Source organism: Solanum lycopersicum, chromosome 11 (assembly GCF_036512215.1).
Source record: "Solanum lycopersicum chromosome 11, SLM_r2.1".
In the NCBI taxonomy this organism is placed as follows: Eukaryota; Viridiplantae; Streptophyta; class Magnoliopsida; order Solanales; family Solanaceae; genus Solanum; species Solanum lycopersicum.
Window position 1 is genome coordinate 38656575 of NC_090810.1, and position 20029 is coordinate 38676603.

Genomic DNA, 20029 nt, shown 5'->3' on the forward strand with positions numbered 1-20029 from the left:
CTTTTAAAACCTCATGAAACATGCCAAGGCACATTAACCTCAATTTCACTAGTCTCCAGACGTCATGGATCAAACGACGACTCATCGTTTGGCTCGTGGATGCACACTGTCCAACATGACAGTTTTGGGTCAAATAGAAGGGTCCTCTCTAAGCCCTTAGGGTGGTCCTTGGGGAGTCGTACCTGGACGTTTTGACCCTAAACACACTTTTCTATATGTTTAACACCTTTTCACCAATTTTCATTATATTCTGACTCTTAAAACCTCATGAAACATGCCAAAGCACACTAACCTCAATTTCACTAGTCTCCTGACGTCATGGACATTTCTTGACGTTTTGATTATATCACTTCATAACTACAATACATTAAAATAGGCTTAGAAATAGTGTTTCAAGTCTTAGTTCATCATGTGAGGCTCTAGACCAAGTCATGGACTTCTAGAGTGTTACATTATCCCCCCAAGAACATTCGTCCTCAAATGACACAAAAATCTTTTTATAGGGAAAAGATGTACTCAATACTAGCAGCCCAACCAACAACATATAATCAAAAAGAGTTAGAACTCAAAGGAGTAATTCAAAACTCCGTTCAATACATAAACATGACATTACACATACCAACTCAATCACAAGTCACAACATATAAGAACTCAAATTTTCACAACACACAATGAGGAACTACATTCTCACCATTAACATGAGCTCAAAATGACACCAAAGAGTTACCATGCTATTCTTCTCAAAACAGCACCAAAAGACCAAAGATCTCAAGAAGACAAAAACATATATTTCACATTAGTGCAAGTTAACACAAAAAAACATTTTTCAAGAGAACTCATTTTGACATAAACCTTTACCAAAATACGCGCATACTTACAAAATTAGCCAAATTCATATTTATTCATTATTAATAAGAACTACTAACTTTAACTAGGAAAATAGATGAGGATAACGGGACTTCATGTTGGCCTCTGCCTCCCATGTTTCACCCTCAACTAGGTGGTTTCTCCATAGAAATGGAGGCTACCTATTTGTTCCTCAACTTCTTAATTTGACGATCAAGGATTTCCACCACAACCTCTTCATAGGAAATGTTCTCACCCACACCTAACCCTTCAATAGGGAGAATAGACTCGAGGTCACCAATACACTTCTTAAGCATGGAGACATGAAATACCGAATGAACCAAAGCTAGTTCACTAGGTAATTTCAATTCATAAGCAACCTTCCAGACTCGTTGCAACATCTCATAGGGACCCACATACCAGAAACTTAGCTTCCCCTTCTTACCGAATCTCATCACCCCTTTCATAGGTGAAATCTTCAAGTACACCTTATCACACACTTCAAATTCAATGTCTCTTCTCCTATTGTCGGTATAAGACTTTTTCCGACTATAGGTTTTATTCAATCTATTCCTTATCACATGAACTTTCTCCAAAGCTTCATAGACTACTTCGGGACCAAGGAGTGAAGACTCACCAAGCTTAAACCACCCAATCCGAGACCTACGTCTCCTACCATAGAGTGCTTCAAAAGGATCCATGACAATACTGTAGCTATTATTATAGGATAACTCAATCAATGGAAGTGATTGTCCTAACTTCCCTTTAAATAAATTACACAAGCTATTAACATATCTTCTAGGTTTTGAATTGTACGTTCCATTTGACCATCCTGTTTGAGGACGAAAAGAATTTCTAAGCTTCACTTGAGTACCTAACCCTTTTTGAAAAGACCTCCAAAAACTAGAAGTGAATTGAACACCTCTATACGATATGATGGACAAAGGGATCCCATGAAGGCTCACAATCTTCTCAATGTATATTCTTGCAGAATCCTCTACTGAATAAGTAGACTTGACGGGAATAAAGTGAATGGATTTTGTCAACCTATCCACAACCACCCATATTTAGTTATTTTGCCTATGTGTCCGAGGCAAGCCCACTACGAAGTCTATATTAATGTTTTTCGACTTCCAAGAAAGAACTTGCATTTCTTAAAGTATGCCACCAGGCTTTTGATGCTCGACCTTTACTTGTTGGCAATTTGGACACTTAGCCACAAGAATTGATTTTATACTATTCTTCATTATATATTAGTATTTTAGGTTGGCCTATGGTACCTACTCAGTATGTGTTCCTTGTACTGACCCTACTGGTGTTTGCTTCTTTTTCTATTATGGAGTGCAGAAAGTATACTACTGACTCAAAATCTCCCTCAGCTCTGGCCAATCTCTAGAACTTCAGGTTTCGGGGTGAAATTTTCTTTCTAGCTCTTGCTGGATTCTTTCATTCATGGCATGATGTCCTTGAATTTCGGACATGAACCATCTTATTTACTTATCTAGTTGTCTTTGATACTCTTAGACTTGGTATTTTGAGAACAAATGTCCTTGATGTAATGATTTTTAATTTTTTTGGGGTAATAATTGTTAGCCTTTAGATATCTAAGATTGTTTGCTTTAATAAGTTTGAGCTTACGCATTTTATTGGTATTCGTAGTTGAATTATTAATATATGTTGGGGTTTAGATTCCTTGGTTCGCCCACTTAAGTGGTGAAGTGGGGGTGCCACACATGACTCATTTTGGGTCATGAAAAACATGGTATCAGACCCTTAGGTTCAATGATCTCATCACACACGGACATGTCTAGTAGAGTCTTACAATACGGTACGGGGACGCCTTGAATTTTCTTCGAGAGGCTATATGACTTTAGTAAAACTCATATTTTTCTTTATTTCGTTCTATTAATTGAATCTTATTAGTATCTAGGTGATATAAATTGGTATATGACCTTCTTCACTGTATTTTGCAGATGGTCAGAATTAAAGCAACAACTATGCCAACACCAACACCGGCAAGAAAGGATGCTCCTGACCAACCATTGAGGCTCCAGCTTGAGGGGAAGAAGTGGCGAGAGGCCATAGTAGAGGTCACGGGAGAAGGCCCACTACAGGCAGAGGACAAACACCTGCTCTAACTAGGGATAGAGTGGCGACTCCTCCATCGACTGACGAGGTAGTGAGAGTGGGTGATGAAGGGGAAGGTGAGTAAATTCAGGAGAAGGAAATACCACCCCAGCCTACTCCAGAGATGATTAACCAGGTTCTCACTAATCTCAGCGGGTTATCTGATTAGGGCCAGACACCCCAGTGTTTTCTGCACCAGCACCTCAGGTTCAGGGAGTACAACATGCAACTGTTGTAACTCCCCGCATGGATCCATCCATGTTCATTCCATGTTCATGCATATAATATATTTTACTATTTAATAAAGATTGTAAAAATAATTAGAGTATACATTAAATTTACTGTTTCATACTTTACGAATTTACATGCTTTTGTAACATTCCATGTTCATGCATATAATATATTTTATACTAATTCTTAATTATTTGAGACATTAATATATCTTTTATTATAAATAAATCAAAATCATGTTAATAACAGATAGTATTAAATAAATAGTATTAAATAATATTAGTATTTACTGTGTACTAATCCTAGTCCTATTAGGATTAGTACTCCTTAATCCTAGTCCTATTAGGATTAGTACTCCTTCCTAGATCTCCAATATATATCTCCCATGTATTCCCTTATTAGGTAAACACTTCAATACAATCAATATTACTTCATGGTATCAAGAGCCAGAAAACCTAGATGTTCTTTTCTCTAGGTCTTTTTTTTTCTCTCTTTAGAACACCGATCATTCCCTTTCTTCTCTTGGGCGGCAGCAGCCATGACAACCGAGGTGGATCCTCTTGATTCACTTCCTTCTGGCGTTAAACTCCTTCTCCGGCATCTTCATGCCCTGATTCCCGAAAAATTATCAGACATAAATTACCCTACATGGAAAATCACCGTTCTTACAGCCCTTGAGGCCAATTACCTTCTCAATACATCGATGGAAGCACAGAACCGCCGACAGTCATCACCGCCACGAACAAATCAGAAAAAACCAATCCGGCCCATGCCGCCTGGAAAGCCGTGGATGGCCAGATCCGATCATGTTTGATTACGGTCATCTCTCCCACGGTTCAGAAACACGTCCGATCCTACACAAATGCTTCGGCCCTGTGGATGGCCCTCGCAACACGCTATGCATCAATTTCCCACTCTCATATTTTTCAATTGCGTGATCTTCTCCACACAATTACCAAAGGCACGAAAACTATGACGGAGTATTTAGACGAGGTATCCACCATCATCACAGCCCTCGACACCGTGAACAAAATCATTCCCAAAAAAGATCTCGTCATGTGCGTCGTTCGGGGGCTCCCATCAGTCCAACGCCCGTTGACCTGGCTACTCTCTCCTCGTGGCTAAAAAGTGAAGAAATCAACGTGGAACTGGAGAGCAAACTTCTCCTCCGAGAAGCCGTTGTTATGGAGCCGGGCACCGCCCTCACCGTAAGCCAGATCTATCGCAGGGGGTGTGGTGGCGGCCGGCAGGGGAGCTGCGACGGCTACGGCAAAAACAATAGAGGCCGCGGGCGCGGCGGTCGGCAGGGCAGTCGTCCGCCGTACGACAATCAACAGCACGGCAGCAACAACAGCCTGCACTCCTTCGGCAACGGCGGGCAGTCATCCTCCAGCGGCGGGCAGGGCACTTACGAGCAGGATCGTCCAACTTGTCAAATTTGTCAGAAAATAGGACACACCGCTGTTCGTTGCTGGTTTCGGTATGAGAAGAGCCGAAATAGTGATAACCGTGCCAATTATGCATCTCAAGCCGGCCCTTCCTCTGAATGACTGTTGGATACTAGGGCCAACATGCACGTTACTTCTGATCTATCCAAGCTTAACGCTCCAAATCCATATCATGGCTCCAATGGTATTATTGTTGGCAACGGTGAGTCCCTTAATATTTCTCACACTGGCACGGGTACCATTAAAACCCCCACCGCTATCTTTCACCTAGGTAACCTTACCCACGTCCCTTCTATTAAAACCAATCTCCTTTCAGTTCACCAATTCACAAAAGACAATAATTGCTCACTCTTGTTCACCTCTAATGATTTTCAGATCCTAGACAATACTACCAAGAGGGTGATTTTTCAGAGCCCCTGTGAGCATGGTCTGTACGTTCTTCCTGGCACAAGTTCGTCTGCCTACCTAGTTTCAGAAAGCGTTCCTGTGGCTCCGGTGGCTCTTTCGGCTGATGGTCACAGTCTGTTGTGGCACAGTCGTCTGGGTCACCCGTCTACTCAAATAATAAATTCTTTAATGTCTCAATTAGGTTTTTCTTCCATTCATGTAAACAATTGTGACTCCTGTTCAATTGCTAAATCTCGTAAATTACCTTTTACTTTATCTGAGAAGCGTACAACTGCACCTTTTCAACTTATTCATTCTGACCTATGGGGTCCTGCTGCTGTTCCTTCATTTACTGGTTTTCGCTATTATATTTGTTTTGTGGATGATTTTACAAAATACACTTGGTTGTACCTACTAAAACACAAATCACAGGCATACACCACCTTTGTCACTTTTGAAAAAATGGTCAAAACACAATTCAATTCTCATGTTAAACTTTATCGAAGTGACAATGGAAAGGAATATGTAAATAACATCTTTGGCCAGTTTCTATAATCCCTGGGAATTATACATCAAACCTCCTGTCCATACACTCTCGAACAGAATGGGGTGGCTGAGCGTAAGCATCGCCATCTCATTGAAACAGTGGTTACTCATCTACATCAATCTCATCTCCCTGTCTCCTTTTGGGTAGAAGCTCTAGCCACCGCAAACTACCTCATTAACAGAATGCCCAGTCACACCCTCTCCAGCAAATCACCCTATCAACTCCTTTACCAAGAACTTCCCAATTATACCAACCTCCGTGTCTTTGGGTGTCTTGGCTACGCCCTCATATTACTCACAAATTACAACCCCGATCCCGTCCATGTATTTTTTTGGGCTATCATCCTACCTCCAAGGGTTATCGCTGTCTTGACCCACAAACTCATAAAGTCTACATATCTCGTCATGTCAAATTTGTCGAAAATGAGTTTCCCTATGAGTCTATTTCCTCCTCCACAAATACATCATTCATTGGCGTCCTTTCCCTTTTTCCAACATACTCACAGGGTCCTGACGAGTTTAAGGCTTTGACTGATCAGAAAACTTGGGTTCTTGTACCTAAGCCCCATGGGCGGCACCCAGTGGGCTGTAAATGGGTGTACAAAATTAAACACAATGCAGATGGTAGTATTTCCAGGTACAAGGCTCGTTTGGTTGCTAAAGGCTACAATCAGGAGTATGGGCTTGATTACTCCGAGACATTCAGTCCTGTTATTCGGCAGGAAACCATTCGCCTGGTACTGTCACTCGTCGTGCGCAACAATTGGCTCATCAATCAGTTGGATATTTCCAATGCTTTTCTTCATGGCATGCTTGATGAAACTATCTACATGACGCAACCACCGAGCTATGTTGATCCCTTCTTCCCTCAACATGTTTGCAAACTCCAGAAGTCTCTGTATGGGCTCAAGCAAGCCCCCCCCCCCCGTGCTTGGTACACATGTCTAAAAATGTTCCTCCAAGGACTCGGCTTCACGTGTTGCGTACACGACACGAGTCTGTTTACTCGACATTCAGCACACGGTACAGTCATTCTTCTTGTCTATATAGATGATATCATTATTACAGGCTCTACTGCAGCTCTCATACAGGATGTCACTCGAGCTATGCATACTACCTTCAAAATGAAGGACCTTGGCCCGTTACATTATTTTCTGGGAATGGAGGTTTCTCGGACAGGCAGCGGCTTGTTTCTTCATCAGTCAAAATATGCTCGAGATCTGTTGCAGAAAGCTGGACTGGAAAAATGCACCAGTCAACCAACACCGATGGCAATCTCTTCGTCTACGAATGGAGCCGACACCTCCTTTGTCGATATCACCCACTTCCGCAGCCTCATTGGGGCTCTACAGTATCTGGCCATTACCCATCCTGACATCCAGTTTGCTGTCAACCGAGTTGCTCAGCGCATGCATCAACCAAGTGAACATGATTATCATTGTCTAAAAAGCATTCTCAGGTACATTTTTGGCACTCTTGGTCGTGGTTTACTCATTCGACCCGGGGACTTGGAGCTTCGGGGTTTCTCAGACTCAGATTGGGCGAATGATAAAAATGACAGAAAATCTACATCGGGGTTTCTCATTTTTTTGGGGCCGAACCTGATATCCTGGTGTACAAAAAAACAACCCAAGGTCTCTCGGTCCTCGACTGAAGCTGAATACCACGCCCTTGCTCTTCTTGCTGCTGAGACTATGTGGGTCACATATATTCTTCGCGAACTCCGCGCCACTCACACTGTTCCTGCTCTCTATTGTGACAACAAATCAACCATCTGTGTGGCCAAGAATTTTGTCCTACACACCAGAATGAAGCATGTTGATACCGATTGTCTCTTTGTTCGCGATGAAGTTCAGGCCGGCACCATGACTGTGCAGTATGTACCCACTGATAAACAACCGGCTGATATTCTCACCAAGCCTCTCCCGAGCCGACAGCACGATTACCTCAGTTCCAAGCTTCCGTCCGCTTCCGCTCAGCTCAGCTTGAGGGGGGATAACAACAGATAGTATTAAATAAATAGTATTAAATAATATTAGTATTTACTGTGTACTAATCCTAGTCCTATTAGGATTAGTACTCCTTAATCCTAGTCCTATTATGATTAGTACTCCTTCTTATATCTCCTATATATATGTCACGACCCAAAATATGTCGTGAGTGGCACCCACATTTATCCTCCTATGTGAGCGAACCAACCAATCTAAACCCCAACATTTCAAACATAATAATTAGAAAACAATGCGGAAGACTTAAAACTCATTAACAAAATCAATAATCAACTTCTAAAAACTCAATACTTATTATTCCAAAAATCTGGAAGTCATCATCACAAGAACATCTATCCTCATATTACTAATTCTAAGAGTATCTAGAAAGCTAGAATAAATAAAAAGCTAGTCCATGCCGGAACTTCAAGGCATCGAGACATGAAGAAGAAGATCTAGTCCAAGCTAGAAGCGTTAGCTCACCCTAAATCCAGTGTAATGAAGACTGGCTAGAGTTGCGGTTGAGTTAAAGACGACGGTACGTTTGCTGCACTCCACGATGAACAAAAAGAAAACATACAAGTAGGGGTCAGTACAAAACACAGGTACTGAGTAGATATCATCGGCCAACTCAAAATAGAAAACAGTATATATAATATCATAAAATCAACTACAATACTCAACATGCGGCATTTACAATTACCATAACCCTTGGTCACAACACCAAGTACATCAATGAGGACTCACGCATCCCCATCATACTCATTTGGGAGTTAGGTTCATTAAATTGAGTATATTAACATCTTTCAAGATTCATTATCTTTATTTCTCTCGTGTCGATACGTGAAACTCCGCTCCATATACTATCCTGGTGTCGGAACGTGACACTCCAATCCTCATCATACTATCCTGGTGTCGGAACGTGACACTCCGATCCTCATCATACTATCCTGGTGTCGGAATGTGACACCCGATCCATATTCTATCCTGGTGCCGGAACGTGGCACTCCGATCCATATACTATCCTGGTACTGGAACGTGGCACCCGATCCATATACTATCCTGGTGTCGGAACGTGACACTCCGATCCTCATATACTATCCTGGTACCGGAACGTGGCACCCGATCCATATACTATCCTGGTGTCAGAAGGTGACACTCCGATCCTCATATACTATCCTGGTACCGGAACGTGGCACCCGATCCATATACTATCCTGGTGTCGGAACGTGACACTCCGATCCTCATCATACTATCCTGGTGCCGGAACGTGACAACCGATCCCCTAATCTCACTACTTTCGTTCATCAAGCCTTCTTTTATACCAAGGCATCATCATTAACAAGTAGATTAGGGTTTTCAAGATTTAGGATTCAATAGCTTCATCATGCTTATTTTATCACAATTATATAATCACATTCATGCAAGTATACAATTAAGCATATAAAAGGGTTTACAACACTACCCAATACATATCATTCGCTATTAAGAGTTTACTACGAATAGCATAAAAACCATAACCTACCTCCACCGAAGAATTGCGATCAAACAAGCTAATTCCCCAAAGCTCTGTTGTCCTCTTCGTTCCTCTCTCTCTCTCGATCGATCGTTTCTCCCTCTCTTGTTCTTTCTATTTTTCTTATTCCAACCCTCTTTCTTTTACCCTAATTAGCAAATAATTAAGTATAAAAGATGACAAAAGTAACCCACGAATTAATTTAAGGCTATCTCCTTTTACCCTCAAGAAATTGGATTATTAATATTCAACCACTAACTTTATAATTATAAGCAGGAATAGTCCAAAACGCCCCTTAAAATATTAAACAGAAATCCGACCCAGTCAGGGATCACGCAGTCTGTGACTGGCCGTCGTGCCTGAGACGGTCCGTCCTGCTGAGTCGTCACAGAGTTCAGAGACTGAAATTTACTGAAGGGCCTGCAACGGTCCGTCGTGCCCACGATGGTCCGTCCTGCCATGTCGTCGCGAAGTTCAGAGAGTCGATTTCAGTACCCAAATTTCAGAATTCTAAGTGTTTTGGAACGACACACCCTCGAAGGTCCGTCGTGCCCATGACGGTCCGTCGTGGGATCCGTCGACTCAGACTGTAATTACCAGAAATAGACTCTACTGCTCAAAACGACTAACCAGTCGTTACAATATATCTTCCATGTATTCCCTTATTAGGTTAACACTTCAATACAATCAATATTCCTTCACATGTTATTAACTCAATTATTTTATGATAGTTTTCATCATGTCGAATTTGTCAAAGCTTGAATTTGTGGCACTTGCCATTTCTAGAAAGAACTATTTGTAATGGGTACTTGATGTCAAAATTCACCTTACCACAAAAGGTCTTGGTGATTGTATAATCGAAGGAAATAAGGCATCAAATTAGGATAAAGCGAAAGCTATGATTTTCCTTAGTCATCATCTTGATGAAAGCATGAAGATTAAATACTTGACAGTAAAAGATTCACTAGAATTGTGGATAGGTGTGAAAGGGAGGTATGACCACCTCAAGACAATTGTATTGCCAAGGACTCGAGTGAATTCACTTACTGTTTCAAGACTATAAAACTGTAATTGAGTATAATTGTGTTGTATTTAGAATAACTTCCCAATTGAAATTATTTGGGGAAACAATAAAAGATAAGGATATGTTGGAAAAGACACTAACTACTTTTCATGACTCTAATATGATATTACAGCAGCAATTACAATGAAAAAGATTTTCAGAAACACTCTAAACTAATCTCATGCCTTTTGGTGGCTGAGCAACATAATAACCTTTAAATGAAAAAATCATGAAGCTCGTCCCACTAGAAGTACTCCATTATTGGAGACACATGGGGTAGAAGCACACAACCAATCTTAAATAAGACAAAATAATTGAGGTCGGGAAAATGTGCAGGCGTGATAAAAGGTAACGACGATATAATAATCGTCGAGGAGTGATCATAACAAAATAGAGGACAATATAGGTTCTCAAAATAATCCATCTAAAGGAAAGGGTCATCACTCTCATCGTTGTGGCCTTACAGGTCATTGGAAAAATGAACGTTGAGCACTTGAACATTTTATCAGGCTGTATCAGAATTTCTTCAAAAGAAACGAAAAGAAAGGTGGTGCCTCCTCTTCTAATGTACGGGTGGACTCACATGTGACTCTCAAAGATATGATGAGAATGTTGAGGCGAATTCAGCATTGAACGATGATGCTTTTGATGGGTTCGATGATATTACTCATCTAGAAGCTAAGGACTTCTTTGAGAATCGCAATTTAAGATTGATGATAGAACTGAGAAGTAAATAATGTTGTTATGTGTTTTAATGTCTTATTTGAAATTCATGTACTTAAATTTTTCTTTTGTTAAGTTTTCTAATTCTTATTATGTATTTTTATTCTTATAAAGATAAATAAAAAATTTCAGTCTTTAGTTGAATCCAAGATGAGTAGTAGAGATATGTGTATTCTAGACAGTGTCACAACTCATACGATACTACGAGAAAATAATATTTCTCTCATTTGATAATGAAAAAGGGATATGTTAATACAATATCCGATGGTACAAAATCAATGAAGGGCTCTGGAAGCGACCTTATTACTATCAAGAGGAATATTATTGGTAATTGATAATGCATTGTATTGTAGTAAGTCTCATAGAAATTTGTAAGTTTCAAGATTATTAGCCAAAATGGCTATCATGTTGAGACTGCAAATGAAGGAAAAGTTGAATACCTTTATATTACTACAGTAATTGCATAGAAGAAAACTGTGCATGAAAAATTACCTGCACTTTCTTCTGGGTTGTACCATTAAAATATTGGTACATTTCAATCGCATGTCGTGGTAAACATAAGGTTTACTAGTTCTAATGATTTTATCATTTGACATGACCGCTTGGGCCTCCCGGTTATAATATGATGTGTAAAATAATTGAGAATTCACACGGACATACTTTAAAAAATTAAAAAGTTCTTCAATCAAAGAAATTATCTTTTGTTGTTTGTTCATAAGAAAAGTTGGTTATCAAACCATCAGTGTCTACGATTATGGTGGAATCCCTTGCATTTTTAGAACGGATACAAGGTGATATATTTGGATCTATTCACCCTGCATATGGACTATTAAACTATTATATGGTCTTGATGGATGCATCTACAAGATGGTCTCATGTGTGCTCAATATCAACTCGTAACATGACGTTTGCAGGTTGTTAGTTCAAATAATGAGGTTAAAAACACAATTTTCAGATTATAAAATAAAAATAATTCGTCTTAATAATGCTGGTGGGTTTACATCTCAAGCATTTAATGATTATTGTTTGTCCATTGGAATAACAGTTGAACATTCCGCTGCACATGTTTATACTCAAAATGGTTTAGTAGAGTCATTGATTAAACATCTTCAATTGATAACTAGACTATTGTTGTTGCAGACAAAGTTCCCTGTTTCAATTTGGAGGCATGCAATTTTGCATGCAGCGGCACTTGTGCGCATAAGACCAAGCAGTTATCATGACATCACCCCATCACAATTAGTCTTTGGTTAGGAGCCAAACACTTTCCATCTTAAAATCTCTGATTGTGCGGTATATGTTCCTATCGCTCCACCAAATGCACAAAGATGGGTCCCCACAGAAGGTTGGGAATATATGTCGGGTATGAATCTCGTTCTATTATAAATACTTAGAACCTAGAACTGGAGATTTATTTACTGCAAGATTTATTTATTCTCATTTTGATGAATCAGCATACCCACCATTTGGGGGAGAAAAAAAGAGGTTCAGAAATGGGCTAGATTGGAATTTCTATCTCATTTAGATCCTCAAACAAATCAATGTGAGCAAGAGGTTCAAAAGATGATTTATTTGCAGAATATTGCAATCAAATCTCAGATGCATTTATTAACCTTCCATGGGTTACTCTGCTAACGCTCAAGTTTGATTTGATGTTTCAATAGGATAAAATGTTGAGACAAATGAGTCTTGATCACGTTTAAAATGTGGTAGATCAATTGGTTTCAAGGATAAAAATTTTCGGACAAGAAAAGGACTAAATGATCATAATACGGAGGCAATCTATTGTTTTGGGTCCAATTTTAACCCTTCTCGGTAAAGGAACCCTACCTTGGCTAAACACCCCTACACTTTGAAATTTTCAAGTTGGATATTCTTCCTTTCCACAACTCATATGGAATTGATTGTGTTTTTCGATGGGATACTCTATTGAGTATTTTATTATATGTAAGGATGACTTCCCCCAAAGGTTTCGCGGTGAACCAGAATTGATCATTAAGAAATTCATCATTTCCTTTGATGTTTTGTTCTTTCGTTCTGCCAAATCATTTGACTGTGGTGTATAAGGTGCAGTAGTTTGATAAATAATACCATATTCCAAACATATCTCTGCAAAAGGAGATTCATATTCTCCACCCCTATCACTCCAAATCATTTTTATCTTTAGATTCAATTGGTTTTCCACTTCATTTTTGTATTGTTTAAATGCATCAATTGCTTCATCCTTACTATTAAGCAAATATACATAACAAAATCGAGTGCAGTCATCAATAAAAGTTATAAAATACTTTTTTCTACCAGGAGATGGTGTTGACTTCATATCACATATATCTGTGTGAATTAAGTCTAAAGTTTTAGAATTTCTTTCAACATAGTTGTAAGGATGTTTAACAAACTTACTTTCCACACAAATTTCACATTTCGTCTTATCGCATTTAAAATCAGGCAATACTTCTAGATTAACTAATTTTCGCAAGGCTTTGTAATTTACATGTCCCAAATGGGCATGCCATAAATCACATAACTCCAATAAGTAAACAAAAGCATAATTTGTATTAATACTGTCAACAACCATCACATTTAGTTTGAAAAGACTCTCATTGAGGTAGCCCTTTCCTATGAACATTTCATTCTTACTTATTACAACTTAATCACTAACTAGGACACACTTAAACCCGTTCTTAACGAGTAGTGCAGCAGAAACTAAATTCTTCCTAATAGTAGGGACATGCAGGATATTGTTCAAAGTCAACACCTTGCCGAATGTCATTTTCAACATTACTTTCCCAGTTTCTGCAATACTTGCTGTTGCTGTGTTTCCCATGAATAATTCTTCATTTTACTCAGCAGGAGTGTACGATGCAAAGACTTCTTTCGCAGAGCAAATATGTCTAGTGGCACCTGAGTCGAGAAACCACTCCTTGGGATTTCCAACTAAGTTACACTCCGATATCACACAAGTCATCTGCATCTTCCATCTTTTCCACGATGTTTGCTTGACTTTTGCTTTTGCCTTTGTTTTTGTCCTTTCTTGGAGCATGACAATCAGAAGACCTATGACCAGCCTTGTCATAATTGTAACAGTTGCCTTTGAATTTCTTCTTGGCCTGTTCTGACTTCTACCCGTTGGACTTCTTTCTCTTTTTGTCTTTGGTAAGAGCTTCTTCAACAATATTAACTCCAATGATTGTTGAACTCTTACGCTGTAACGACCTGTTTAGTCGTTTTGAGCAGCAGACTTTATTTCTGGAAAAACTGGCAGAAGCGACGGACCCCACAACGGACTGTCATGGGCACGACGGACCGTCGCAGGGTCTCGTTTCAAAACACTTAGAAAATCTGAAATTGGGTACTAAAAATCGACTCTCTGAACTTTGTGACAGAATGGCAGGACGGACCGTCACAGGTGTGACGGACCGTCACAGACCCTTGGTGGAAATTGGGTCTCTGAACTCTGCGACGACCTGCAGGACGGACCGTCGCAGGCACGACGGCCCGTCACAGGTTGCGCAAATCCCAGGCAGAATCGAATTTCCTTACACGTTTTAAGGGACGTTTTTGGACTATTCCTTCCTTAATTATAGATTTTGTGGGTTTATATTAATAACTCAAATTCTTGGGGGTTAAAAGAGGTAACCCTAAGTTAATTAGTGGGGTATTATTGCCATCTTTTATTCTTAATTATATACTAATTAGGGTAAAAGAAAGAGGGTTTGAATAAGAAAATAGAAAGAACAAGAAGGGAGAGAGAAACGATCGAGAAGAAGAGGAAAACACCAAGCTTTGAGGATTAACTTGCTTGATTTCAATTCTTCGGTGGAGGTAGGTTATGGTTTTCATGCTTTCATAAGTAAACTCTTAATAGTGAATGATATGTATTGGTAGTATTGTAAACCCTACTATATGCTTAATGGTATGTTTGCATGAATATGATTATGTGATTGCGATAAGATAAGCATGCTGAAAATATTGAATCCCAAATCTTGAAAAGAAACTTTAATATACATTATTAATGATGATGCCTTGGAATAGAGAAGGCCTTATGATTTACAGAATGATATTAGTGGATCGTAGTGTCACGTTCCGACACATAGTATTAGTGGATCGGAGTGTCACGTTCCGACACATAGTATTAGTGGATCGGAGTGTCACGTTCCGACACATAGAATTAGGGGATCGGAGTGTCACGTTCCGACACATGTAGGGGATCGGAGTGTCACGTACCGACACATGTAGGGGATCGGAGTGTCACGTTCCGACACATGTAGGGGATCGGAGTGTCACGTTCCGACACATAGAATTAGGGGATCGGAGTGTCACGACCCAAACCGGGTTGCGACTGGCACCCTCACTTACCCTCCTATGTGAGCGAACCAACCAATCTAAACCTTAACGTTTCAATATAATATAAACAGAAAGTAATGCGGAAGACTTAAACTCATTAATAAAATCAATAACTATTATTATTCAACATCTATTATTCCCAAAACCTGGAAGTCATCATCACAAGAACATCTACTTTAAACTACTAATTCTAAGAGTTTCTAAGAAGCTAAAAATACATAAGAAGCTAGTCCATGCCGGAAGTTCAAGGCATCAAGACATGAAGGAGAAGATCCAGTCCAAGCTAGAAGCGTTAGCTCACCCTGAAGATCCGGTATGACGAAGACTGGCTTGAGTTACAGTTGAGTCGAAGATGACGGCACGTTTGCTGCACTCCACAAATAACAAGAAGAAAAACATAAAAGTAGGGGTCAGTACAAAACACGGGTACTGAGTAGATATCATCGGCCAACTCAAAATAGGGAACAGTATATATCAAATATTATCGTAAATCAACTATAAAACTCAACATGTAGCAACAACAAGTACTATAATCATCAATAAGTACCATCAAGTTCATCCATGAGGGCTCAAGCCTCAATGCCATACTCATTTGGGAATTAAGTTTATTAAGTTGAGTATATTATCATCTTTTAAGATTCATTATCTTTCTTCCTCTTGTGTCGGTACGTGACACTCCGATCCCCTAATTCTATGTGTCGGAACGTGACACTCCGATCCCCTACATGTGTCGGTACGTGACACTCCGATCCTCTACATGTGTCGGAACGTGACACTCCGATCCCCTAATTCTATGTGTCGGAACGTGACACTCCGATCCACTAATACTATGTGTCGGAACGTGACACTCCGATCCACTAATACTATGTGTCGGAACGTGAAACTCCGATCCACTAATATCATTCTGTAAATCATAAGGCCTTCTCTATTCCAAGGCATCATCATTAATAATGTATATTAAAGTTTCTTTTCAAGATTTGGGATTCAATATTTTCAGCATGCTTATCTTATCGCAATCACATAATCATATTCATGCAAACATACCATTAAGCATATAGTAGGGTTTACAATACTACCAATACATATCATTCACTATTAAGAGTTTACTTATGAAAGCATGAAAACCATAACCTACCTCCACCGAAGAATTGAAATCAAGCAAGTTAATCCTCAAAGCTTGGTGTTTTCCTCTTCTTCTCGATCGTTTCTCTCTCTCCCTTTTTGTTCTTTCTATTTTCTTATTCAAACCCTCTTTCTTTTACCCTAATTAGTATATAATTAAGAATAAAAGATGGCAATAATACCCCACTAATTAACTTAGGGTTACCTCTTTTAACCCCCAAGAATTTGAGTTATTAATATAAACCCACAAAATCTATAATTAAGGAAGGAATAGTCCAAAAACGTCCCTTAAAACGTGTAAGAAAATCCGATTCTGCCTGGGATTTGCACAACCTGTGACGGGCCGTCGTGCCTGCGACGGTCCGTCCTGCAGGTCGTCGCAGAGTTTAGAGACCCAATTTCCACCAAGGGTCTGTGACGGTCCGTCACACCTGTGACGGTCCGTCCTGCCATTCCGTCACAAAGTTCAGAGAGTCAATTTTTAGTACCCAATTTCAGATTTTCTAAGTGTTTTGAAACGAGACCCTACGACGGTCCGTCGTGCCCATGACGGTCCGTCGTGGAGTCTGTCGCTTCTGCCAGTTTTTCCAGAAATAAAGTCTGCTGCTCAAAACGACTAAACAGGTCGTTACAATAGATACCAATTTACCCATCGTTCGTCCCCGAACGATCACAAGAAGAAAAACAAGGGCGGGAAGGAGTACCTGAATCTTTAAACAGATGTGAGTATCTTTCTTGCATATCTGCCTCCTTCTCCCAAGAGGCTTCTTCAACCGGTCGATTCTTCCATTGCACCTTGATGGATGCAATCTCTCTTGACCTCAACTTGCAAACTTCTCTATCTAAAATAGCAACAGGCTCCTCCTCATAAGACAAGTTCTCATCAAGCAAAACTGAATCCCAACGGATGATGTAGTTTCCATCCCCATGGTATCTTTTCAACATCGACACATGGAATACCGGATGCACTCCGGACAGCCCTGGAGGCAAGGCTAACTCATAAGCCACCTCTCCTACTCGCTTAAGTACTTCAAATGGTCCAATGTACCTTGGACTTAGTTTACCCCTTTTACCAAACCACATCACCCCTTTCATTAGTGAAACTTTCAACAAGACTAGTTCACCCTCCATGAACTCTAAGTCTCTAACCTTTCGATCTGCATATTCTTTTTGTCTACTTTGCGCCGCTAGAAGCTTTTCTTGAATAGACTTCACTTTTTCCATCGAATCCCTCAAGAGATCAGTACCCCAAGGTCTAACCTCGAACGCATCAAACCAACCAATGGGAGACCTACATCTCCTCCCATATAATGCTTCAAATGGGGCCATATCAATGCTCGAGTGATAGCTATTATTGTATGAAAATTCCACTAAGGGTAAGAAGTTATCCCAATGGCCACCAAATTCTATCTCACACGCACGGAGCATATCCTCCAACACTTGAATCGTTCGCTCAGACTGACCATCGGTCTGGGGATGGAACGCAGTACTAAGGTCCAACCTAGTACCCAATTCAGCATGCAATGTTTTCCAAAACTTAGAAGTAAACTGCGTACCTCTATCTGATATGATGGATAGTGGAACCCCATGCAATCGCACCACTTCCGAGATGTAAAGTTTGGCTAACTTTTCTGCATTGTAAGTCACCTTGACCGGAATGAAATGAGCAGATTTAGTTAATCTATCAACAATCACCCAAATGGAGTCATACTTACCCATTGTCTTCGGAAGACCAACCACAAAATCCATTGCAATTCTTTCCCACTTCCATTCCGGAATTGGCATTCTCTGAAGTGTTCCTCCGGGCCTTTGGTGTTCATACTTTACTTGTTGACAGTTTGGACATTTGGCAATAAAATCCACAATGTCACGCTTCATTCTACTCCACCAAAAGTGTTGTTTTAGGTCACGATACATCTTGGTTGCACCCGGATGTATAGAATACCTTGAACTATGAGCCTCTGTCAGAATTGTGTTGATCAAATCATCGACGCGGGGTACACATACCCTTCCCTTGATCCTCAAAACACCTTCCTCATCGATTTGTGCTTCCTTAGACTCTCCTCGCAATACCTTATCTTAAATTCTGCGCAGTTTCTCATCATCAGACTGTCTTCCCTTAATCTTGTCAAGGAAGAAAGATCTTGCCTCCACAGAAGACAACAATCCTCCCCTCTCATTTACTTCTAATCTCATCAAGTCATTAGCTAGAGTTTGAACCTCTCTAGCCAATGGGCGTCTAGAAGCTTGCAAGTGAGCTAGACTTCCCATGCTTCCCGCCTTCCTACTTAAAGCATCCGCTACAACATTCGCCTTCCCCGGATGATACAAGATAGTGATATCGTAGTCCTTTAGTAACTCCATCCATCTCCTCTGTCTTAAGTTCAAATCTTTCTGAGTAAAGACATACTGAAGGCTACGATGATCCGTATAGATCTCACACTTAACCCCATATAAATAGTGTCTCCATTGTTTTAATGCAAACACTACCGCGGCCAATTCCAAATCATGAGTGGGATAGTTACGTTCATGCACTTTTAATTGTCTTGAAGCATAAGCAATCACACTCTTCTCTTGCATTAGTACTGCACCCAAACCAGAATAGGATGCATCACAATAAACAATGAAGTTCTTACCCTCTACTGGCAAGGTAAGGATAGGTGCGGTAGTCAACAAAGTCTTGAGCTTCTGAAAGCTTTCCTCACATTAATCCGACCATACAAATGGGACATTCTGCTTAGTCAAGTTCGTCAATTGGGAAGCGATAGAAGAGAATCCCTTGACGAATCGGCGGTAGTAGCTAGCTAACCCAACAAAGCTCCTTATTTCTGACACATTAGTAGGTCTTACCCAATTCTTCACTGTCTCAATCTTAGAAGGATCCACCATCACTCCATCCTTAGAAACCACGTGTCCCAAGAAGGACACTGCATCTAGCCAAAACTCACACTTAGAGAACTTGGCATAAAGCTTTTTCTCCCTTAACATTTCCAATACCATTCTCAAATGCTCTTCATGTTCCTTCTTGCTCTTTGAGTATACCAATATATCATCAATAAATACGATCACGAAGAGGTCCAAATATGGCTTAAAAATCCCGTTCATCAAGCTCATGAACGCAGCAGGGGCATTCATAAGACCAAAAGACATCACTACAAATTCGTAATGCCCATACCTCGTTCGAAAAGCAGTCTTTGGCACATCCGTTGCCCGTATTTTCAATTGATGATAACCGGATCTCAAGTCAATCTTAGAGAAGACACAAGCACCTTGTAACTGATCGAACAAGTCATCAATGCGAGGAAGAGGGTACTTGTTCTTTATGGTTACCTTATTCAGTTGTCTGTAGTCTATGCACATTCGAAAACTGCCATCCTTTTTCTGTACAAACAAAACCGGAGCACCCCAAGGAGATGCACTTGGTCTAATGAAGCCTTTGTTCAATAACTCTTGAAGTTGTGCTTTTAACTCTCTTAACTCCGCGGGAGCCATTCTATAAGGGGGTATAGAAATGGGGGGAGTACCGGGTTCAAGATCAATACAGAAGTCAATATCCCTATCCGGTGGCATACCAGGAAGATCTGCAGGGAACACATCCAGAAACTCACGAACTACTGAAACCGACTCAATCGAAGGTACTTGGGTAGTGTCATCCTTGAGATGTGCCAAGAAAGCTAAACACCCTTTA

At 40.2% G+C, this 20029-nt stretch overlaps 1 protein-coding gene across 1 annotated transcript; it reads right to left on the minus strand.

Annotated features, from left to right (window-relative positions):
* Positions 1–1028: 1028 nt before the first annotated feature.
* Positions 1029–1547, minus strand: LOC101266788 (uncharacterized). Its single transcript, XM_004250776.2, has one exon. It carries the CDS (start codon positions 1545–1547, stop codon positions 1029–1031), a length of 519 nt encoding a protein of 172 aa, XP_004250824.2.
* Between the last annotated feature and the right edge of the window lie 18482 nt (positions 1548–20029).